The sequence below is a fragment of the Tursiops truncatus genome, chromosome 19 (genome assembly GCF_011762595.2).
Source record: "Tursiops truncatus isolate mTurTru1 chromosome 19, mTurTru1.mat.Y, whole genome shotgun sequence".
In the NCBI taxonomy this organism is placed as follows: domain Eukaryota; kingdom Metazoa; phylum Chordata; class Mammalia; order Artiodactyla; family Delphinidae; genus Tursiops; species Tursiops truncatus.
In genome coordinates, this window is record NC_047052.1 from 41201975 (window position 1) to 41220648 (window position 18674).

At 57.5% G+C, this 18674-nt stretch overlaps 1 protein-coding gene and 1 long non-coding RNA gene across 5 annotated transcripts; one reads left to right on the top strand and one right to left on the bottom strand.

Annotated features, from left to right (window-relative positions):
- The first annotated feature begins 621 nt into the window (after positions 1–621).
- On the top strand, positions 622–8587 carry LOC141277142 (uncharacterized). Of its 4 annotated transcripts, none has more exons than XR_012327957.1 (7): positions 626–1208; positions 1863–2875; positions 4037–5230; positions 5537–6702; positions 6799–6913; positions 7345–7799; positions 7895–8587. It is a non-coding gene; the product is annotated as an uncharacterized lncRNA (long non-coding RNA). The 4 variants fall into 4 exon arrangements; XR_012327956.1 differs by having other exon boundaries at positions 7345–7585; positions 7702–8587; XR_012327955.1 differs by having other exon boundaries at positions 622–1208; positions 5537–5811; positions 7345–8587.
- A 6983-nt stretch (positions 8588–15570) lies between these two features.
- CEBPA (CCAAT enhancer binding protein alpha) lies at positions 15571–18176 on the bottom strand. Its single transcript, XM_019940980.3, has one exon. It carries the CDS (start codon positions 18041–18043, stop codon positions 16967–16969), a length of 1077 nt encoding a protein of 358 aa, XP_019796539.2. The 5' UTR covers positions 18044–18176; the 3' UTR covers positions 15571–16966.
- Between the last annotated feature and the right edge of the window lie 498 nt (positions 18177–18674).

Genomic DNA, 18674 nt, shown 5'->3' on the forward strand with positions numbered 1-18674 from the left:
TTCCTGCCGAGAAATGGGGATGCCGCTGCCCCCGGTTCAGGATTGTTGGGAAATGAAAGGAACGGCAGAGTGAGAGGGGGTCAAGAGACCAAGCCCCAGGGTGTGTGGGGGGTCATCGAAAGCCCTGATGTACCTGGGGGAATGGAGGACACCTATGCTTCACTCGCAGGGTCCCAGGGGCGGTGAGACTCAGCACCGCTCTTTGCTGGCCTGGGGAGGAGCAGTGTGGCCCTGAGGGCTGGGGCGAAGCCCAGCTGGGTGTATGAGGTCACCTCGGGGGCAACCCTTAGGCTAGAGTAGCAGGGTGGGGAGGAACCAGCCAGGCATTACCTGTGTCCCGGGAACTCTGGAGAGACTGCAAGGCTTGGAGCGGGTGTGGGGGCCCACGCGGGACCCCAAACCAGAAGGATCAGGGGCATTGCGGCAGATGCCGGGGAGGCCCACCTCCCTGGAGGGCCCCTTGGCCCGTCTCCATGCCCAGCAGGCATCCGCTGGCCTGGCCCTGGGGGCTGTGTGGACCAGAGTCATCCCGCACCCACTTGGACTGGGTCCTCCTGAGGCTCTGGCGGCCAGCGTTTGGGAAATTAGGTGAGGGGGGTCTGGGACGAGGGTGAGGAAGGGAACAATTTATGTCTAAAAGTCATCCTGAAATTTTCAACATATTTTTTATTTTTCAAAACAAAAGCTCTACACGTGCTGGGGGGTGGGGGTTGAACCTCGCTTTGTGGGAAATGAGTCAGACGGTCATAAAATGTGTTTTTCTGAGCCGAGGGGATTATTTTACATCTTGTGGCACGAAGACACTGAGAGGAAGCCCTCCTCCTTGTCCCTGGCAGGGCTCCCCACTTGCCAGCCTGGGCCACAGTGCCGCCCTCCCTTCCTGAGCTGGGGGCTCTCACCCTACCAGAAGAGATGGGTGCTGTGCTGCTTCTGACGGCCTCTGCCTCTGCCTCCCTGACCTCACCGTTCATTCTATTCGGCAGGACGGAGGCTGGGGAGGGAGGCAGCCTCATGGTGGGTACCGGCTTCCCCATTTATAGTTAGAGAATCTGGATGAAGTCCAGTGGACCTCGGCAGCCTCCTACCTCTCCTCCCACGGACAGGCTGGTGTGGGGCCATCCCTGGAGCAGCTGAGAAACTTACAGAAGCATCTGCAGGCCACTGGTACCCAGTGAAAGGCTTTCCTTCCCCACCGTCAAGCAGCATCCGTGAGTACAGGTGACAAGGAGTGTGAGGGCTCACCTGTTCCTCTGGAGGTTCTTCCTAAAGCCAGAAGGGCAGGAGTCCTCTCCTAACCTCCCCTACGTAGCCAGCACCCCCATCCCCCCACCATACTCCTTCCCCCTCCCCCAGCTCTTGTCCTAGGGATCAGGAAGCAGAATTCCCACCCCAGGGCTGGAGGCCTCAGAAGGGCTAAGATCAAGGTATTGCAGGGGCCCACAGGGGACAGGAGCCAGTGACCCCAGAGGCCTCGGGTTATACCTCTCAGCCTCTCATCTCCCCCCCCAGGTAGGTATTGGGTGGGAGCAGTACGGGAGGGCTTCTGCCTGGAGCCCCTCTGAAGTCTCTCTTGGGACAGCTGTCCATTGCCCCGTGTGTCCCTAGCAGCCCCGCCTCCATGGGCTAGAGTCACAGATCTCAGGGATAGCCTGGAGCCCAGAGGACCTGTGTTGCCTGTGGGGAGAGGTTGCTGGTAGCCTGAGGTGGGGCAGAAGTAAGGAAGGGATCTGGGGCCTGAATCACAGCAGCTGTTGCCAGAAACCCCCCACTTGCCTCCACCAGGGTGGTGAACTTGCTTTTTCTTTGGAAGTGAGGAGTCACCCTGAGTCATCTTCACTCTCCACGGGCTCTATTTCTTTCAGGGACACCGGTACAGTGGACACCAGCTGTTTTGCCTGCCTCATTTTCTCTCATTCCAGCCCAAACACCTGGATTTCCTTGGAGGCCCTCCCTCTCCCCCCTCTCATTCCTTGCAGTATGAGTGAGGCTGGCTCCGCCTCCCAAAGGGTTTATGGCAGGGGTAAGAACATGACTCAGGATTGGCCAGTTAGTGTCTTCCATCCTCCTGGAGATAGTAGCTGTTCAGTGAGGAGCCTATGGTCCAAGAGAATCTAGTTCCAGGATTTTTGATGGAACTATTCAAAAACTGGAACTTCCCTGGTGGCGCAGTGGTTAAGAATCCTCCTGCCAATGCAGGGGACACGGGTTCAATCCCTGGTCCGGGAAGATCCCACATGCCGCAGAGCAACTAAGCCCGTGCGCCACAACTACTGAGCCCACAGCTACTGAAGCCCATGCGCCCTAGAGCCCTCACGCCGCAACTACTGAGCCTGCGTGCTGCAACCACTGAAGCCCGTGCGCCTAGAGCCTGCGCACCGCAACAAAGAGTAGCCCCCACTCGCCACAACTAGAGAAAGCCCACGTGCTGCAACGAAGACCCAACACAGCCAAAAATTTAAAGAAAAAGAAACTGAAGCTCGATTCTGGGATGCTGGGTGTCTGTTTGGAGGCCTTGGGTCACTGGGAACCTCTAACAGGAGACTGAAGGCAGCACAGAGGATGGTAAACCAGGAAATGGCACGAGAGAGGACTCTTGATGACATAGTCAGGCTGCTGGATCCAGCTGTGCCTGAAGACACGTCTGGCCAAGTTTTGTCCTCCTCACTGCACTTGGCCCTATGCCTGGGTCCCTGGCACAGAGGCAGGATTTGGGGTGAGATGTGCCAGCGTCATATGCTCCTTTCTCCTTAGATCGCTCAAGCTAGGATTCTGCGAGCATTTGGAAGCCTGTTACCTAGAGCTAAGACCAGCCTGGAGTGAGGGCCCAGTCAGAGCAACCAGCACACAGCTAGGCCCGCCAACCATGGAAGCCTAGGTATGTGGGTGAGAGGGGAGTCAAGGGCAACCCATACTGCAAGTGGCTCCCCACTTACTCCCTCAGGGGTAAATTTGGGAGCAGACTTCACGGGAAGTAGCTTATGATTTTCCAATTACTAAATTTAGAAATTTTGGCTTCGTCTTTCTATCTGTCCAACGGGCACCTTGACTTGTCAAGGGCACTGAGAGTGGAGAGTTAGTTAATTTTGTTAGACACGTGTCGGCATTTCTAACAGTGGAATGTAAGCTCCATGAGGGCAGAAGTTCTGCTAAGCGTAGCTCATTGCTGTGCCCTGGAGCCGAGGAGGGTAACTCAGTAAATATTTGGTGAATGAAGGAAAAAGCCTGGACCCTGTCCCTCCCATGCTTAAAATCCTCTGATGTTTTCCAATTGTCGTTAAAATATGAAAAATCTAGATTTCTTTGCCCTACCCTACAAGTAGGTGACTGTGTCATTTATTGAATAAGCAGGGGTACTTTGTGAGTCAAAGGGGATGCTATAAACAGTTATGCTGGGACAGGGGAGTAAGCTAGGGCTGCTTCATGTCATCTGGGACGTGGGGCTGCCCCACTCCAAGGCCACCAGAGGGCTGGTCTCTGCCCAGCTCTCCGGCCTCATCTTCTACCCCTCCCCCTCATCTGGCTCGATGCCCCTCCCCTGGACCTTTGCTCTGTTTCTCTACCTGGAGAAGTCCTCTGAGTGCCTGGATCTTTCTCGTTACCTTGGTCTCCCCTGAACACTGCCTCCCCGGGGGGCCTTCCCTGACCCGCCCCCCCCCCCACCTCCACCCAGGCAACCTCTGCCATGAGGATGCGTTTCGTTTTTCTCGCCTTCCCCTCGGCTCTGTGCCCGAGTGCCCAGCACAGAGGCCGGCGGGGAATGGGCAGGAATGAATCCAAGGTGTTTGGGAGCCCATTTCTCAACATCTGTCAACCTCTGAGTAGTGGCTCACATTCCCAGCGCACATCTCCAAAGTGAAAGTGAAGGGAAGGAGCTTCAACCCTGGAGCGAGGCGGGGGGGGGGGGGGGGGGGGGGGGGGGGGGGGGGGGGGGGGGGGGGAAGCAGGAGACAGAGGGGAGGGAGGGAAAGAGCAGGGAGAGGGGGTGTGGGTTCTTCCGGAACTGCACTCAGCACTGGACCCATCACATCCACCCCAGAAATCAGATGCACTTTGACCCCCGCCGCTCGGACACTTTTTTTTAAGAAGTGTCTGGAACCTGAATGCGACTGCGGATTGGAAAGCAACGCCTCTGGAGCTCCCAGCGGCCAAACAGAAGACACCAGATATGTTTATGATTTTCCTAATTACCTCTGTCCTCTCTGATACTGGGGCTCTATAAAATTGTCACAGCCGTGGTTGTCACTGGGCTCTGGCTCACCCTGCACGCACGCGGGTGTTTGTTTATGGAACACAGATGGCGGCAGGGCCTTCATGTGGCTCGGACACCACCCCTTTGGCTGCCACAAGGGACTGGCCCCTCTCCAGGATTCCCAGACAGATTTGCTTCTCCAGATTCTTTAAAGCAAAAAAAAACCTGAGTATTGATGGTCACTCAAGGGTCCTTGGCAGAGAACCAGACTCAGTCTGGATGCTTCCAATAGAGGGATGTTAACAAAGGGACCATTCGTGGAGTGTGAGCCGGGTTGAGGGAATCAAGGAGGGATGTCAAGGTCCCCAGAGACTAGCCCCAGCAGCAGTGGTCACCAGCCTAGGGCTCCAGGGGTGAGGCGAGGAGTTCATGCTTCCAGAGCCCCATGAGAGCTGGACCCATGGAGGGCAGAGCACAGGCTTACCCGAGGGGGGCTGTCGTCTTGTGGACAGGCAGATGGGGTGCTGAAGCCGAAAGAGAGCAGAGATAAAACGCCCCAATCTCTCTCTTCTTCCTCCCTCTGATCTCCGGCTGGTACCTACCATTGGCCAAACCCAACAGGAAGCCAGAGGTCCGGGAGGTCCTCAGTGTGGCCCACACAGGCCAGGCTCCCAGGGCAGAGAGGAGGTGTCGCGTGGACCCGAGAGCAAATGAAGAATACCCAGCGGGATCCGGGAAGGCATCCTGGGACAACTCTGAGGTCAAACTGGGTGGAAATCCTTCTCCTCTTATCCCCGAAACATCTCTCGAATCCGTCCACCTCTGTGCTGCAAAGCCCCCTCGCTGGCCTGACTGAAGCCCCTTCACATCCCCCACACTTCAGCAGAGGGTTGGTAATAAGCAAGCCTGACCTTGACGTTCTCCACGGCTCTTATTGCACTTGGCATATTGACCAAAGTCTGAACCCCTGCTTGTGAGAGACTGATCGTCTGACCCAGCTGCCCTCTGGCCTCACCTCTCATCCTCCGCCCACCGGGCCAGGTACGGTGGCCACACTGGGTGTTCTTCAGTACCTAGAATGTCATGCTCCTTCCTACTGCTGAGATCTGTATATGCTGTTCCCTCTGCCTGGATTCTCTCGATCCAGCCCCCGACTGCTTACAAATCCCACCGATTCTTCCGATCTCAGCTTAAAAATCCTATCCCTCGGGGATGACTTCCCTGAGCCCACGAAGCGAGCAAGGGCTCCTTCTCATCACTCCTGAGCTTCCGTACTTCACAATCCTCATCACAGCTGTAATTAACTAACCAGTTGAGTAACTCTCTGTTTATTGTCTGTCTCCCTAGATGGGCGGTGAGCACCACAAAAGTCCCCTCTGTCTGTCTGGTTTGCTGATCTGCCCAGCACAGTGCCGGGCACACACCAATGCTTGCTGAGTGACTGACAGAGAACTTCCAGCTTCCAGTAATGAACGGCAGGCTAAATGATTTGGGCCCATCCTCGCACTGAAAACAACTGAAAATGCTGGATAACATTTTTTAAAACATTCGAAGCACTGAAGAGTCGGCAGTACCAAAGGGAATTGTCAGGCCCAACTTGGGGGGAACAGGAATCCGGACAGGTAAGCAAGAGGAAAAGCCACTTGTTTTCCTTGAGGCATTGTCTGATACCAACAAATTTGAATTTCATTTTGACGGCCTCATGAAATGAGAGAGAGGGAAATCAAACCTCAGGGCTCACACAGGTGGGGCCATGTAATAAGACACCATCCCACATTGATGTGGAACTCCAAAGTGCTACACCCTCAGGATATGGGTGAACCAGAAGTAGACCAGCCCTCACGTGATCTTGCAATCTAAGTCTCATCTCCTAGGTGGGCTATCCTCAAAGGTGGGTTAAGGTGGTCCTGAGCTAGTGGTGTTCCTCGATGTTTGGCAAGAGCAAATAAAAGTGCTCTCAGGTGGCAGGTACTGTGGTGATAAATCAAAACTTTTTCTTGCAAACAATTTTTTCTAAAACAATGACCTAAACATAGTCAAAGATCAGACTCACAAGAAAATAAGGCACTAGAGCAAAAACTAGAAGAATCAACAGAAAACAGAAATAGACCCTTACGACGCAAATTATTAACTATGAAAGAACTGTGCATATCACGTTTAAAGAAATATGACATGTTTAAAAGTAATTGCAGGGAATGGGAATCTATGAAAAGTAACATAGCATATCTGCAAAAGAATCAAGTTGATCTCTAGATGTGAAAGCTACAATAACCAAAATTAAGAACTCCATGGACGGGTTTAATAGCTGAGGAAACACAGCTGAGAAGAGAATTAGGAAATTATAAGAGAAGTCAGAAGAAATTAGCACAAATGTAGCACACAGAGACAAAAAGAAGACACGATGGAAGAGATCATATGAGATAAAGAGGAAGAGAAGGTCCATGTGATTAATATTGTCCCTGATGGAGAGGAGAGAGGAAATGGAGCAGAAGCAATGTTTTAAGGATTAATGGGTAAGAATTTTCTGGAACCAATGAATGAATGTATGAGGGATGCACTGAACCATCTGATGGTTAGTTGTGCTTTGGTAACACAGCTCCGTGTTTCAGACAACCCAGAGTTCAAAGGATACTGATGAGAGATACTGGACCCAGTGTGCTCTTGGCCAAGGGCCATGATGTTGTACAATGCCAAGTTCAATAGAGCAAAAGACACAAGAAACAGGTGAAAAATCAACCTTTGCCTTTCCCCTGCCCCTACAGCTCACCCCTGCCTTCTTAGCAACTATTTGGGCAGCCCTGAGATGACCACAGCTTCAGCCTCCTGTTCCTTCTTCCCTCTTGCAGACCTTGCTGACCAGTCACTGGGAGATAGCAGAACGCCATTCCCTAGGGTCCCTCCACAGTCAACGGGGGGTGCAGTGGCATGGGTGGGTGGGTGTCCTACCCTGATTCGGTACAGACGGTGACCTCCTCCTCCTAGATTCTATGCCTCTTCTCTCCCCTGACCCTGGTCTCCTTGTGGCTGGGCTCCCATCTCAGCCCTCAGGGGTGCTCGACAGAGACTTACTGACTCACTGGCTGATATGGTCTGATCCCGGCTGGGGTGGGGGGATCTGAAAGAGGAGGTGATGCTGGAGTGTCCCTTTGCCATAGCTGAAGAAATCTTGATGATGCCATCGCCACCTGAGGGTCCTTCAACCCCAGGCCCCAAGATAAACCAAGGAGCACTGACGTCCCTGATTGAACAGCCCGCCAGCATCACCTGCAACCCGAATGGCAAGGATCTAGAAGCTGGGCTCCAGAGGCAGGAGGAGCAACACCCAACCCTCGATCCTGCAGCCCTCTGGCTTCCAAGCCTGAGCTCTCTTGGGCAGGAAAGAGACCTGGCTGGCAGGTGGGTAGTTTGTTTCTGACTCACCCTCCCCTCTCCGCTGCCAGGTGGCCCGGTCCTGGTCCTCCTTCGTGTGACTCGTCCTGGGATCAGGTTCTTGTGGTTGCTCTGTTCTGCAGGGACACCCATTCATCATCTTGCTTCTGGGAATCTCGGCACACCTCTCAGACACGCTCAAACGGAGAGGCTGCCAAACCTGGGATTGGTCACACAGCAGGTGTGCGGTGAGGCGAGGGCACTTATGGTCTCACGCCTCCGGTGGGTGGGGATGCAGACCCAGCCCTTGCGTAACCATTCCCCCACCCCCAGCAGCAGGTCCCTTCAAACCGCTGTGCTGCGGGGGCGGCCATCCTGAGGCTTGTCTCATGCCGAAAGCAGAAAGAGATCTCTCAGGCCATGATGAGTGAAGACGGGGGATGGGTCGTGCGGGCCCCCTAACCTGGCTCTGCAATGTCTCTGGCATGCCATTCCAATTTCTGAAATTCTCAAAGATGTTCCAAACAACGTGCAGTTGATTTAATTTCAAAAATTAAAAACTCAAGTAAATTAAGTTGAGGAATGTTGGGTGGAGGCAGGGGAAGGGGAGGGTGGCATGGAATACAGCCAGTAAGGAGAGTCTTAGGAACACGCGAGCGTTTCACTCCCCTGGGTGGATCTGGGGTTGGAGAGGGTGAAACTCGCCCACTGGATGCGGAGTGTAGGGGCCCAGGTGCAGATCCTGCCCCTGCCCTGGTCTCATCCCTGGTCCTGGCAGACTGGGCTCCTTGGCGAGCACCTGGGCCTCCGGGGAGCCTGGGGTGCAGCCCGGTTGGCGAGTAGAGAACAGGAGAGAGCTGTTCTCCTTTCTAGCTCGGTTTGCACACACCCTGGGCAGTGCCGCCCCACATAATTACATAAACGGCACGTCACTCAGGACGCTCATCTTGCCTCTGACACAATTCGGGCTCGGAGCCCTTGTCCCCAGCTCCCCTCGGTTCAGGGGCCTGGCTCATTACTCACGTGCCTCTCCCTCTGCCAGAAGAGATGCTCCTCAAATAGAGGTTGGGCCGTGGTGAGCTTCGGAATTGCTCTCGGGAGGACCCTTCACCCCTCCTGGGCCTGAAGGCGCCTCCAGCCCAAGGCTCAGAATTGGCGTCGAGGTTGCATGCTCACGGCTCACACCTGTACCCGTGCCCACACCCCATGGCCACCCTCTCCCCAGGGAGTTGCCCCAGACCGGACCTGCCCTCTCTCCTTTCCAGGACCAAGCCCGGCTGACCCGGCTGTGGACGACCCATCCCTGCTTCCCTCCCTTGACAGGTGGCATTCCCTTCCCTCCCTCTTCCTGTGGTGGGGGTGTCCCAGAGGAAGGCCACCTTCCTTCCTCGCCTGCGGGACTTGCTTGTCAACCCAAATTACCCTCGTGGTGGCATTGCCAGCAGCCAAGGGAGAAGCAGGGTAGGTTCCAGAGCTCTTTCCTACTGGTGGCCCCAGCTCTGGGGAAGGCTTCCTCACCCATCCAGGACCCCAGGGGCTGCCTTGGTCGTGTGAGCTCAGCCAGGCCGCCCCACAGGGCAGAGGCCAGCCTCCCTCCTCACTTCCTGGGCTCGAGCTGGGTTGGCAAATGGGAACCAGCCGGTTGGCCAAGCGCCGCTATGACCCAGCGGGGAACCGAGGGAGACAAGGGGGGGTGGGGGGTGTCTCCCCCCCGCCGACAGACACACAAGTATACCTTCTACTCCCATCCACCAGTAATGGGGGAGGCAGGGCCACCCTAGTCACTGAGGTCCCAGCCTCCCAAATGGAAAGGAGTTAGTGGGGAGGCCCAGCGGAGCAGGACGGGGTGTCTTTCAGGCTCTGAGGAGGCTGATGCCCCCCAGGTGTGAGAACGCTTGTCCTCACTGACCAGGACTCATCCCCTGGGATTCTGCACTGGTATCAAGAATCTTTTACTGCGACAAGCGCAAGGGGCGTTCTCGCCTGCTCTGTGAGAGCAGTGGAGGAGGGTTTGACCTCCGGCTCAGCCTTCAAGGGCACTGGCAAGAGGGTTGTGCACCCAGGAGGAACTTGTTAAGTGTTTCCTAAGCAAGTGGAAGGTATCCTGGAAAAAAGAAAAATCTAAGCAATGGTAAAAGGACTTCGGTAACTCGGTTGTTCTGGGTACGAGGATTTTGCCCTAAATTATCCAGACGACCGTCTCCTTCCAGGAGGGTTTTCAGGGGCTGGGCGTGGCCTCTGGGCCCACTTTGCCTCCTGCCCTAACACACAGCGATGGCAATCTCCTTACACTGAGCCAAGCGTCTCACAAGCTTTGCCTGTTTACCTTTCACAACAACCGGATGATGTGGGGCTAGTTTTGCATATGTTTTGCATAAAAGGAAACGGAAGCCCAGAGAAACGAAGAGACTTGGTGAGGGCCCCACAGACAGTAAGAGGCAAAGCCAGGAGTTGGTTGGTGCCGGTGCCGCAGGCACACCTCCCGTGGCCCGTTCCGATCACAGGATGGGAGAAGGAGGAAACTTCTATTTATCACGCGTGAACAAATTGCTTTCCTCTAGCACCCAGCTCAGCGGTGGGTGCATCGTGCCAGGACAACTGGGCTGGATGCCCCTGCCCAACGAGGACCATTGACCTACTATGTGCCAGGGCTGTGCAGAAGCGCAGTGTGGGCTTCAGCCCACACTCACTGTTACTGGCCCCAGGCGAGCGGCACTTGCAAGGCTCAATTAGACGTATAGTTAAGCAGTACACGCTCCAGTGTCTTCCAATTGTCCTAGGATAAATCCTTTGTCCTGTGGACTCCTGGGTTAAGGCCAATTGAACTGCTGCCAGGTAAGGCTTATTCCCTATAAATCAGTGGGAATGTGGTCACACGAATTTTAACTATCAGATTAAAATCAAATTAGTGGGAAAATTTGGAACAAATTGACTTCAAGTACAGTGAATCAGTCTATTTTTAAAACGTTGCCGCACCAGGCAAAACAGTGAAGCAAACACATTTCCTGACAGCGCGTAGACACCGTGGTGTTCGGAGTGTTTTGTCATGCTGAGTCACTGTAATTGCTCCAGCAAAGCTGAGGAATCAAATAAAACGTGTTTGCAAATTGCAAATCACTTGAGGAGGCTACTTCAGACGGGTCCGAACCTGACTTTGAAGGCCACAGTGGCTCCCTTTGGGGTAGGCACCCCAGCCCTGACACCCCCTCGTCCACGTTCTCTGGGTAGGGTCTGTGCTGTCGCATCCAGCCGAGATGACTGCCCAGCGTGCCTGCAAGAAGGGCCGCCGTAAATCAGCCATGTTTCCTCACCAGCCAGAGCAGCTCAGATTCCTGGGGGGCACCGGGGACAGGGGAGAGCGCTTAGGTTGGCTGGGGGAAGGGGCGGACTCGCTAAGGCTTCCTTGTCTGGGTAGGGTGGGACCAGGGGCTGCTCAGGAAGGACGGGCTTGCTTTCTGGTGAAAGTCTGGCTGTCATTGCCAAGAAGCAGAATTATTTTCGTATCCAAGAGGGCTTGGGACTGGCCCCGCTTGTTCCCTTTCAACCCTGTCCTGGTCGTCGGGTGACATGTCCTGGCCCTAGGCCACCACATTTGGTCCCTGATGTTCCCACTCTCGGGCCTGTCTGTCAAAAATGACTTTGCCAGTCATCCTATAGAGACACAAAAGGGGAGACACAAAGGCTGATAGACCTTTACAGCAGAAACGCTGTGGCCCCAGCTGCCCGGCGTCTCTGAGCAGCCCCGGCAGGCTTGGGGCGCGCTGCACTGCCTCGTCCTCCTCTCCCCCGTCTCCCTGGAATCCCACCTTCTCCCTGTACACTCCCCACGAGCATGACCATCTCGTTGGGGCCTGGCTAGACCTGGTGGTAAGCTAATCACTCAGAGGTGTTGAGGATTATCTAGAACTGGATAAATTACCTTTCTTAGGATTCTTGCATTTAAAAATTAACTTTGTAGAAGCAGCAGCTCCCCTAAAGAGGGCCGGCACAGGGGAGCCTTATCTCCGGTGCCCTTGTGTTGCCTCCCAACCCTCAAACCCCTGCTTGGTGGACCTCAGGCCAACCCCACAGACCCCTGCATGAAGAGGAGAGTGTGTGAATGTTTTTTAAAAGAGAGAGATGAGTTGCAGAGAGATCTGTGCTTTCAGACACACGTGTTGAAGACCTGCTGTGGGCCAGACACTGGACGTCCACTGGGGCCAAATACAGCCAGAGGCCAAGAAAGGCAGGATCCCAGGCGAGTCCACGTGATTTGACTCCCGGAGCTCATGGTGACCTTGGGAAGAACAGTTTCCAGTGGGGGTGAGGGTGAAGGTGAGGGTGGAGGGTGGGGACAGGGAAGGAGAAGATGAAGTTCAGAAAGTGGCTCTTTGGGTATGTAAGAAACAAAGGATGTTTGTAAAACACAAACTCCCATCCCAACTTGATGGATATAAGAAAACCACACCTTTAAGTCCGCACTGGGTGGGGCTCCAAACCATGGTGTGAAAAACGGGGCTATGGAAGACTCTGTCTTGGCTCTGCCTAGAAGAGGCTTCAGAGCAGCAGAAGGTTCTTTTCCTGTGGTTCTCATTCAGCCCCTTCTGTGTCCCACAAGGCCGCCAGGCGGTATGGACCCCTGCTCCCCTAGCAACCATGCCAGTTTCTGAGAGCTCATCTGGTCCTGCCAGAGCTGCCTGCCATTCTGTAATCTAAGGGGAGCCCTTGGGGTTCAGGCCCCACTGAGGTCCCCAACCCCAGTGGGGAACCCACTGTCCTCAGGTATGGGCAGTAGGTTTGGACACAGCTAATGAAGAGAAAGTGCAGCTTTGGGAGACATGCACCTGGGGAGGTCTGTTTCAGATGGGTGGGGTCAGAAGGCTAGAAAAATAAATACAAATAAAAGTGAAGAGAAGCAAAGCTCTTGGGTGCCAGAATGGGGCTGGCCGAGGCTGTGGCTGCCTGGGTAATGGGTTCCACATTTGTCTGGCTCCGTCTACAGTGCCCAGGATCCAGGATGCACCGTGGGCCTTTGAGGGGCTAGAGGGGACAGCCCAGCTGTGGCCAGACCTAGGCATACATGCTTTTTGTGATGGCCTCATCCCTGGTTAGCCACAACGTGGCTGAGACCTTGCTTTAAGCTCACGCTCCAGCACCCCAGCCTCCCCCCGCCCCCGCCCACAGCCCCTGGGTCCCTGCCGGCCTGCACAGATTGTTTGCGTTATTAATGCCGTTTTCCCAGAGATTCCATCTGGCTTTTTAATTGCTCTGGGATGGGGCTAGGATGCTTTGATAGTGAATTGGTATCTTTCCTGTGTCTCTGCTTACGTCAAATCCTCCATCCACAGACAGGGGTATGGGGGAGGGGGAGAAGCAGGGATGTCCAGAGAAGGGAGAGAGCACAAGTCTCTCACAGAGACAAGAAATCTTTCAAAGGTGCTTGTGGTTTAGTTTCGTTTAAAGAACAGAAGAGTAAAGCCTTGCCCTTCCCGCCAGCGTAGGAAAGAAAGAAATGGGATATCGCCTCTGCCCAGGCAAGGATGCTGCCCCGTGTCTGTGGAAGGCCTGAGGGTGCCTGGAAGGTGAGGTTTCATGGCCGAGCAAGGTCCGGGTTTCTGCTGCCCCTTGACCTGTTCCGTGAGTGGCTTCCTGCTTCCTCCCCCCCCCCAACCCCACCCCCCCGCCGCACTGCCCCCTCTCCTCCCATGAAGAGCTCTTGGAGGAGGCCTGGCAGGTTCCTGCCTGGGAAGGAGGGGGCGGAAGACCTGGGAGGGGCAGACACTCCTCATCAGTCCCAATGGCTCATCACGGGTGTCAGGGCCAAACCCCATGTTCACAGATTCCCAGGAGATCCAAGAGATAAGGGTGACATCGTGACACTGCTCAACCATTAGGAGGCATCTGGTGCAAAGGGGCGCCTCCCTCTCTCCCTTCTGCCCTTGCTCCTTCCCTGGAGGCTGGCTCTCCTGAACAGTGCTTTCAGGGGACAATGGGCTCGAGTGGCCTACTGAGGACGTGAGGTCCCTGTTGCCTCCCATGGGAGAGTACAAGAGAGAGGCATCCAGGCATGTTGGACTTGGTCCGTGGCCAGGTCTTGGTCAAAGCTGCTGCCTCCAGGAAGCCTTCCTTGGTGGCCTCTACTCACACTTTGAACTTCCCCTTATTGCCCTGTCACCCTTGAAGCTCATCTTGGGCCCACAAGGTTGTGCATTTCCCCTGGTACACAGCAGGCATCCAATAAATGCTTGGCGTGTGTTCGGTGCCATGCACTTGAAGTGGGTCTTCATGAAGGCTGCAGTCAGGAGGGGAACCGTGGGGGGCCCTTCAGGAAGCAGTGAGGGGTGAGGAGCCACCCACTTGGGGACCCCTCTGACTGGGCACAGAGCACGTGCTGGGCAGGTTCACCCCATGCTGCCCTCTCCCCGCAAGCAGGCTTCTCTGTCTACTGGGGACCCCACTGGCCCCATCCCTTTCCTGGGGCTGACTTGTCCCCAACAAAGCCTGCCTTGGACCTCAGGATCTGCGGCAGGAGCGTTGCCCTTTTGTGAGCTGACGGCTTTGAAAGAGGAAACCCCTGGAGATGGGATAGTGGGACATGAGGGGGAGGAGTGAGGGCAAGAGGGGTGCCCCTCCCCCACTAGTCTTGGGATCTGTTCTGGGGGCAAAGGGGGAAGCCGAGGCTTGGCCCCCTCAAACAAGAAAAACTGGAATTAGCACTGAACTCAGAGAGGGTTTGCTGGGGCCTAGCAAGCTGTGGCCTGCCCCAGGCCTCTAGGCAGGCGGTGGGGCTCTGCGTCCTTGGTTCCCAGGCGGCGGGGCAGGCTGCCGCCTCCTCACCAGGGCTCGCGGCCTTTCTTCCGCCGAGGGCGGCCATGGGTGTGGAGGAGGCAGGACACCACCGGACGGGGAGACAGAGGGCGGCCGAGGGGGTGGGGGAGTGGGGCGGGAAGGGGGCAAGTCATCCGGCTAACCACACAGGCAAAAACTTTCAGAATTTGAAAAGAATGTGTAATTTCTTGAAACGGTCACAGCCCACATTGGCGTATACTGTCAGCTGCTCAAGTGAACGCTCTGCAGGGGAAAACAGAAGGTAAAGGGTTTTGCCTTTTACCCTCAGAGAGGGTCAACTCTGAAAGCCCTGCCAGCCTCCTGGGCTACCTGCCCCCAAGGCCCTGGTTTTTCAGGCCTAAGGGCGTGCCCTCCCTTGGTTGGCCATCACCGCTGCTAAGGGGTTTCCGGGTGCCTGTCCTCACGGGGCAGTCATTGGAGTGGGGGGCTTGGTCCAGGGTGGGCACAGTGGGGAGGCACTTGCTGGGGCTGGCTCCTTGCCGGGCAGTAGGTGAGGAAGGGCCGGACATCCGGCGCAGGCCCGCGGTGGGTCCCCCTTCTTGGGTGGGCTGGGGCAGAGCAGGTGAGGAAGGCCGGGTGGAGGGCTCCCTTCAGGGCCCCGCTGGGACAGGCTGCAGCCACAGGGGCCGGAGCTAGTGGGGAGGGGTGGACGGTCCTACCGCTTGTGGCCTCTACCTGCCCGCCCACGGCCCCGCCGGAGGGCTGGGGCAAAGGAAGGTGTGAGCGGCGCTGCTCCTGAGCTGGGGCTGTCAGTGATCTGGAAGTAAGTGTGGTCAGAGGGCCCCTGGAGCCTGGAACCCTGGGGCAGGCCTGCCCGAGTCCCAGAGAGGCCGTGGCAGCTTCAGGCAGAGGGCCCCCCCTTCGAGTCCCTCTCCTCCTCCCAGGGGCCGATGAGAGGCCACACCAAGGCCCCGTGACACCCCACACGCCCCTCCCCCTGCCACACACCCAGAGACTCTTCAGGCCTCGGCCTTCTCTGCTCGGAGCCTCGTCCTCCTTTGGGCATTTATTTGCCTTGCTTGGGAGAAGTCACCCCTTTACTGTAGAGAGGGGCTCAGGATGGGTGGAGAGCTAATGAGAGTCAGGCTCGCAGCCAGAGAACATGCTGTGATCATTTACAAATGTGACCTGGCCCACAGAAAACCCTGGAAGTAGCTTTTCTGGTTTTAAAAAGACACCAAAACTGACTTTGATATGTTTATATTATAGATATAATACATAAAACATCTAGCATGAAACTCTATGTTCTCCCCAAAGAAGAGAACCAAGCCAGTCTTCCCTGCTCCCAGGCCCAGCGATCTGATCTGTGAGTGCTGGCTGAGGACGCCTCCCTTCCAGACCGGGAGCCAGGGCCTCTGCGGGGGACAAAGCTGTGGGCAGCCCGGGCTGGAGGGGACCGAGGCCCACAGCCACCCCCAGGGAAAGCTGAGGGGAAAGGGGAGGCCCACCTCACCTCTTCGGTTCCCCTGGGAGCAAAAGCAATCCCAAAACCAAAAGGCAAGAGAGCCGCAGACCCTCCCTGCAGCGGCTGACGGAGAGTCTCATTTTGGCAAGTATCTGAGCAAAACCAAAACAAAACAAAAACCAAATAAAATGGTGGTTTAGCATAGACGTGCCCATGCACATTGCACAAGGCACCGCTGGGACACAGAGAGGCCAGATACAAGTGTTGATATCGGCTGATAAAGCAAAATATTTGGAGAGCTTCTCATAACTTCGGTCCCTCTGGGATGGACTGATTGTGCTTCATGTTTGTATGGCAACGCTGGCGACATACAGTACAGACAAGGCTGATGGTCCCAGTGTCCCTTCACCACCCCCCTGCTAACCCCTAGACCAGATCTCTAGGTTCCCCTCTCCCACCAGGCCACCGCTCCCATGAACATACGTCCTCATACCTAACCCACGACCTGGCTTTCTGATCTGACTGGGGGCGGGAGGCTCCCACTGGTCACCTGGTGACGCCCATCTCAGTGAGTTCTGCCCAGAAGAGCCCAGCCTGTTGCAGGCTGGGAGTTTAGAGGCAAGGAACTAGGGACCCTCCACCTTCATGTAGAACTAGGGGAACAACCTTAGGTTCAAAGCCCCAAGTCCCTGTGTTTCCTCCCCTCCAAGGATAGGCGCTCAGGAGCGGCTGGGGCCGGCTTATCGGGATCTCTGCTCCCTGAACCTTCCTGCTGCCGGGGGTTGGGGGGGGGCTGCACCCCTTCTTCTCTCGCGAGGTCAGGAACCCTCCAAATAAAATGACAAGGCACATATTTGCTCCCCCTACTCGGTAGGAATCGGAGCCGTGAGTTTGCGTTTCCAAGGCACAGGGTTATTCCTTTAATACTAGAGTTGCCGGGCTCCCGGCTCTGCCCCACGGCGCTTCTCCTCTCTGTCTGACCCCTCATCTTAGACGCACCGTGTCGGGCGCAGAGGAAGGCCAGGGGTACGCGCGGCAGGCCAGGCTCTCAGGCTGCACCGGAATCTCCTAGTCCTGGCTTGCGCGGCTCGGGCAGTCTTGAGATCCGGCGACCCGAAACCACTCCCTGGGTCCCAGCCAGCGGCCGGCCCAGGGCGGTCCCGCCGCCGCGCGCCTCACGCGCAGTTGCCCATGGCCTTGACCAGGGAGCTCTCAGGCAGCTGGCGGAAGATGCCCCGCAGCGTGTCCAGTTCGCGGCTCAGTTGTTCCACCCGCTTGCGCAGGCGGTCATTGTCACTGGTCAGCTCCAGCACCTTCTGCTGCGTCTCCACGTTGCGCTGCTTGGCCTTGTCCCGGCTCTTGCGCACCGCGATGTTGTTGCGCTCGCGCCGCACCCGGTACTCGTTGCTGTTCTTGTCCACGGACTTCTTGCCTTTGCCCGCGCCGCCGCCGCCGCCGCCGCCGCCGCCCGCGCGGATGTCTGGGTGCCCGACGGCCAGCCCCTTGAGCGCGCCGCCGGGGCCTGGCAGGCCAGCGGCGCCGAGCGCGGGCGCTGGGTGCGGGCTGGGCACGGGCGTGGGCGGCGGCGTGGGGTGGCCGGGCGGCAGGTGCATGGTGGTCTGGCCGCAGTGCGCGATCTGGAACTGCAGGTGCGGGGCGGCCAGGTGAGCGGGCGGCGGGTGTGAGTGCTGTGGTGGCGGCGGCGGCGGAGGCTGGTAGGGAAAGAGGCCGGCCAGCGCCAGCTGCTTCGCCTCGTCCTCCTCGCGCGGCTCCTGCTTGATCACCAGCGGCCGTAGAGCCGGCGCCCCGACGCGCTCGTACAGGGGTTCCAGCCTGCCGTCCAGGTAGCCGGCCGCCGAGCAGCCGTAGCCGGGCGGGGGGCCGTGCGCCCCTCCGGGCATGACGGCGCCGCCGGGGCCCACGGGGGCGCCCGGGTAGTCAAAGTCGCCGCCGCCTCCTGCGGGGGCCGCGGCCGCCTTGGCCTTCTCCTGCTGCCGGCTGTGCTGGAACAGGTCGGCCAGGAACTCGTCGTTGAAGGCGGCCGGGTCGATGTAGGCGCTGATGTCGATGGACGTCTCGTGTTCGCAGATGCCGCCCAGCGGCTCCGGGGCGGCAGGTGGGGCTGGGGGCTGCGCGGGACCCGCGCCCCGGAGAAAGCCGAAAGCGGCGCTGCTGGGCGCGTGCGGGGGGCTCTGGAGGTGGCTGCTCATCGGGGGCCGCGGCTCCGCCTCGTAGAAGTCGGCCGACTCCATGGGGGAGCTAAAGTCCTCCCGGCATGGCGAGCCTCGGCGGCCTCCAGCCTGCGCGGGGCGCCGCTGCTGCCGCCGCCCACCCGGAGGCCCTACTCGCTCGCGCCCGCTCAGCTCCCGGTCGCGAATGGCCAGGCCCGCGCGGGCCCAGCATTTATACCGGGTTGGTGGTCGCCCTCTAGTGTCCAAACCCGCCGTGGACCTTCGGCGACGACGGAGCAGCACCTCCTGGGTCTTAGCGCCTGCGGTCTTCAGAGGGCGGCGAGTGAGGCTAGAGCTCAGCGCTGGCGGGGAGGGGCCGCGGTGCAACGCCCACTACCTCCTGCGCCTCCAGCCGAACCACGACCGGCGCGCGGTGCCCCACCCTCGGCAGAGTTGTCGTCCCCGCGCACACGTGGTCGGTGGCAGGGCCCCCTCCTCTAGCCTCCGCGGGGCACCCGACTCCAGCAAACGGTCGGGGAGTCCGGGAGCACCCAGGCGCCGCGCAGGGGGGTGGGATTGGTTGGGGGGGCGGGGTGGGCAAGTCTTCGTCTCTGAGTTTCTCTGGCGCAGACTCGCTTTAAAAGCTAGAACTAGTCCTGTCCGGGTCCGGGCTCTCCGGAAGGCGGCGGCGTAGAGAAGGGGTGGGGGGCAG

Excerpts from the sequence above, each read along its gene's own strand:
- CEBPA (XM_019940980.3), bottom strand. The coding sequence starts at position 18,043 with ATGGAGTCGGCCGACTTCTACGAGGCGGAGCCGCGGCCCCCGATGAGC.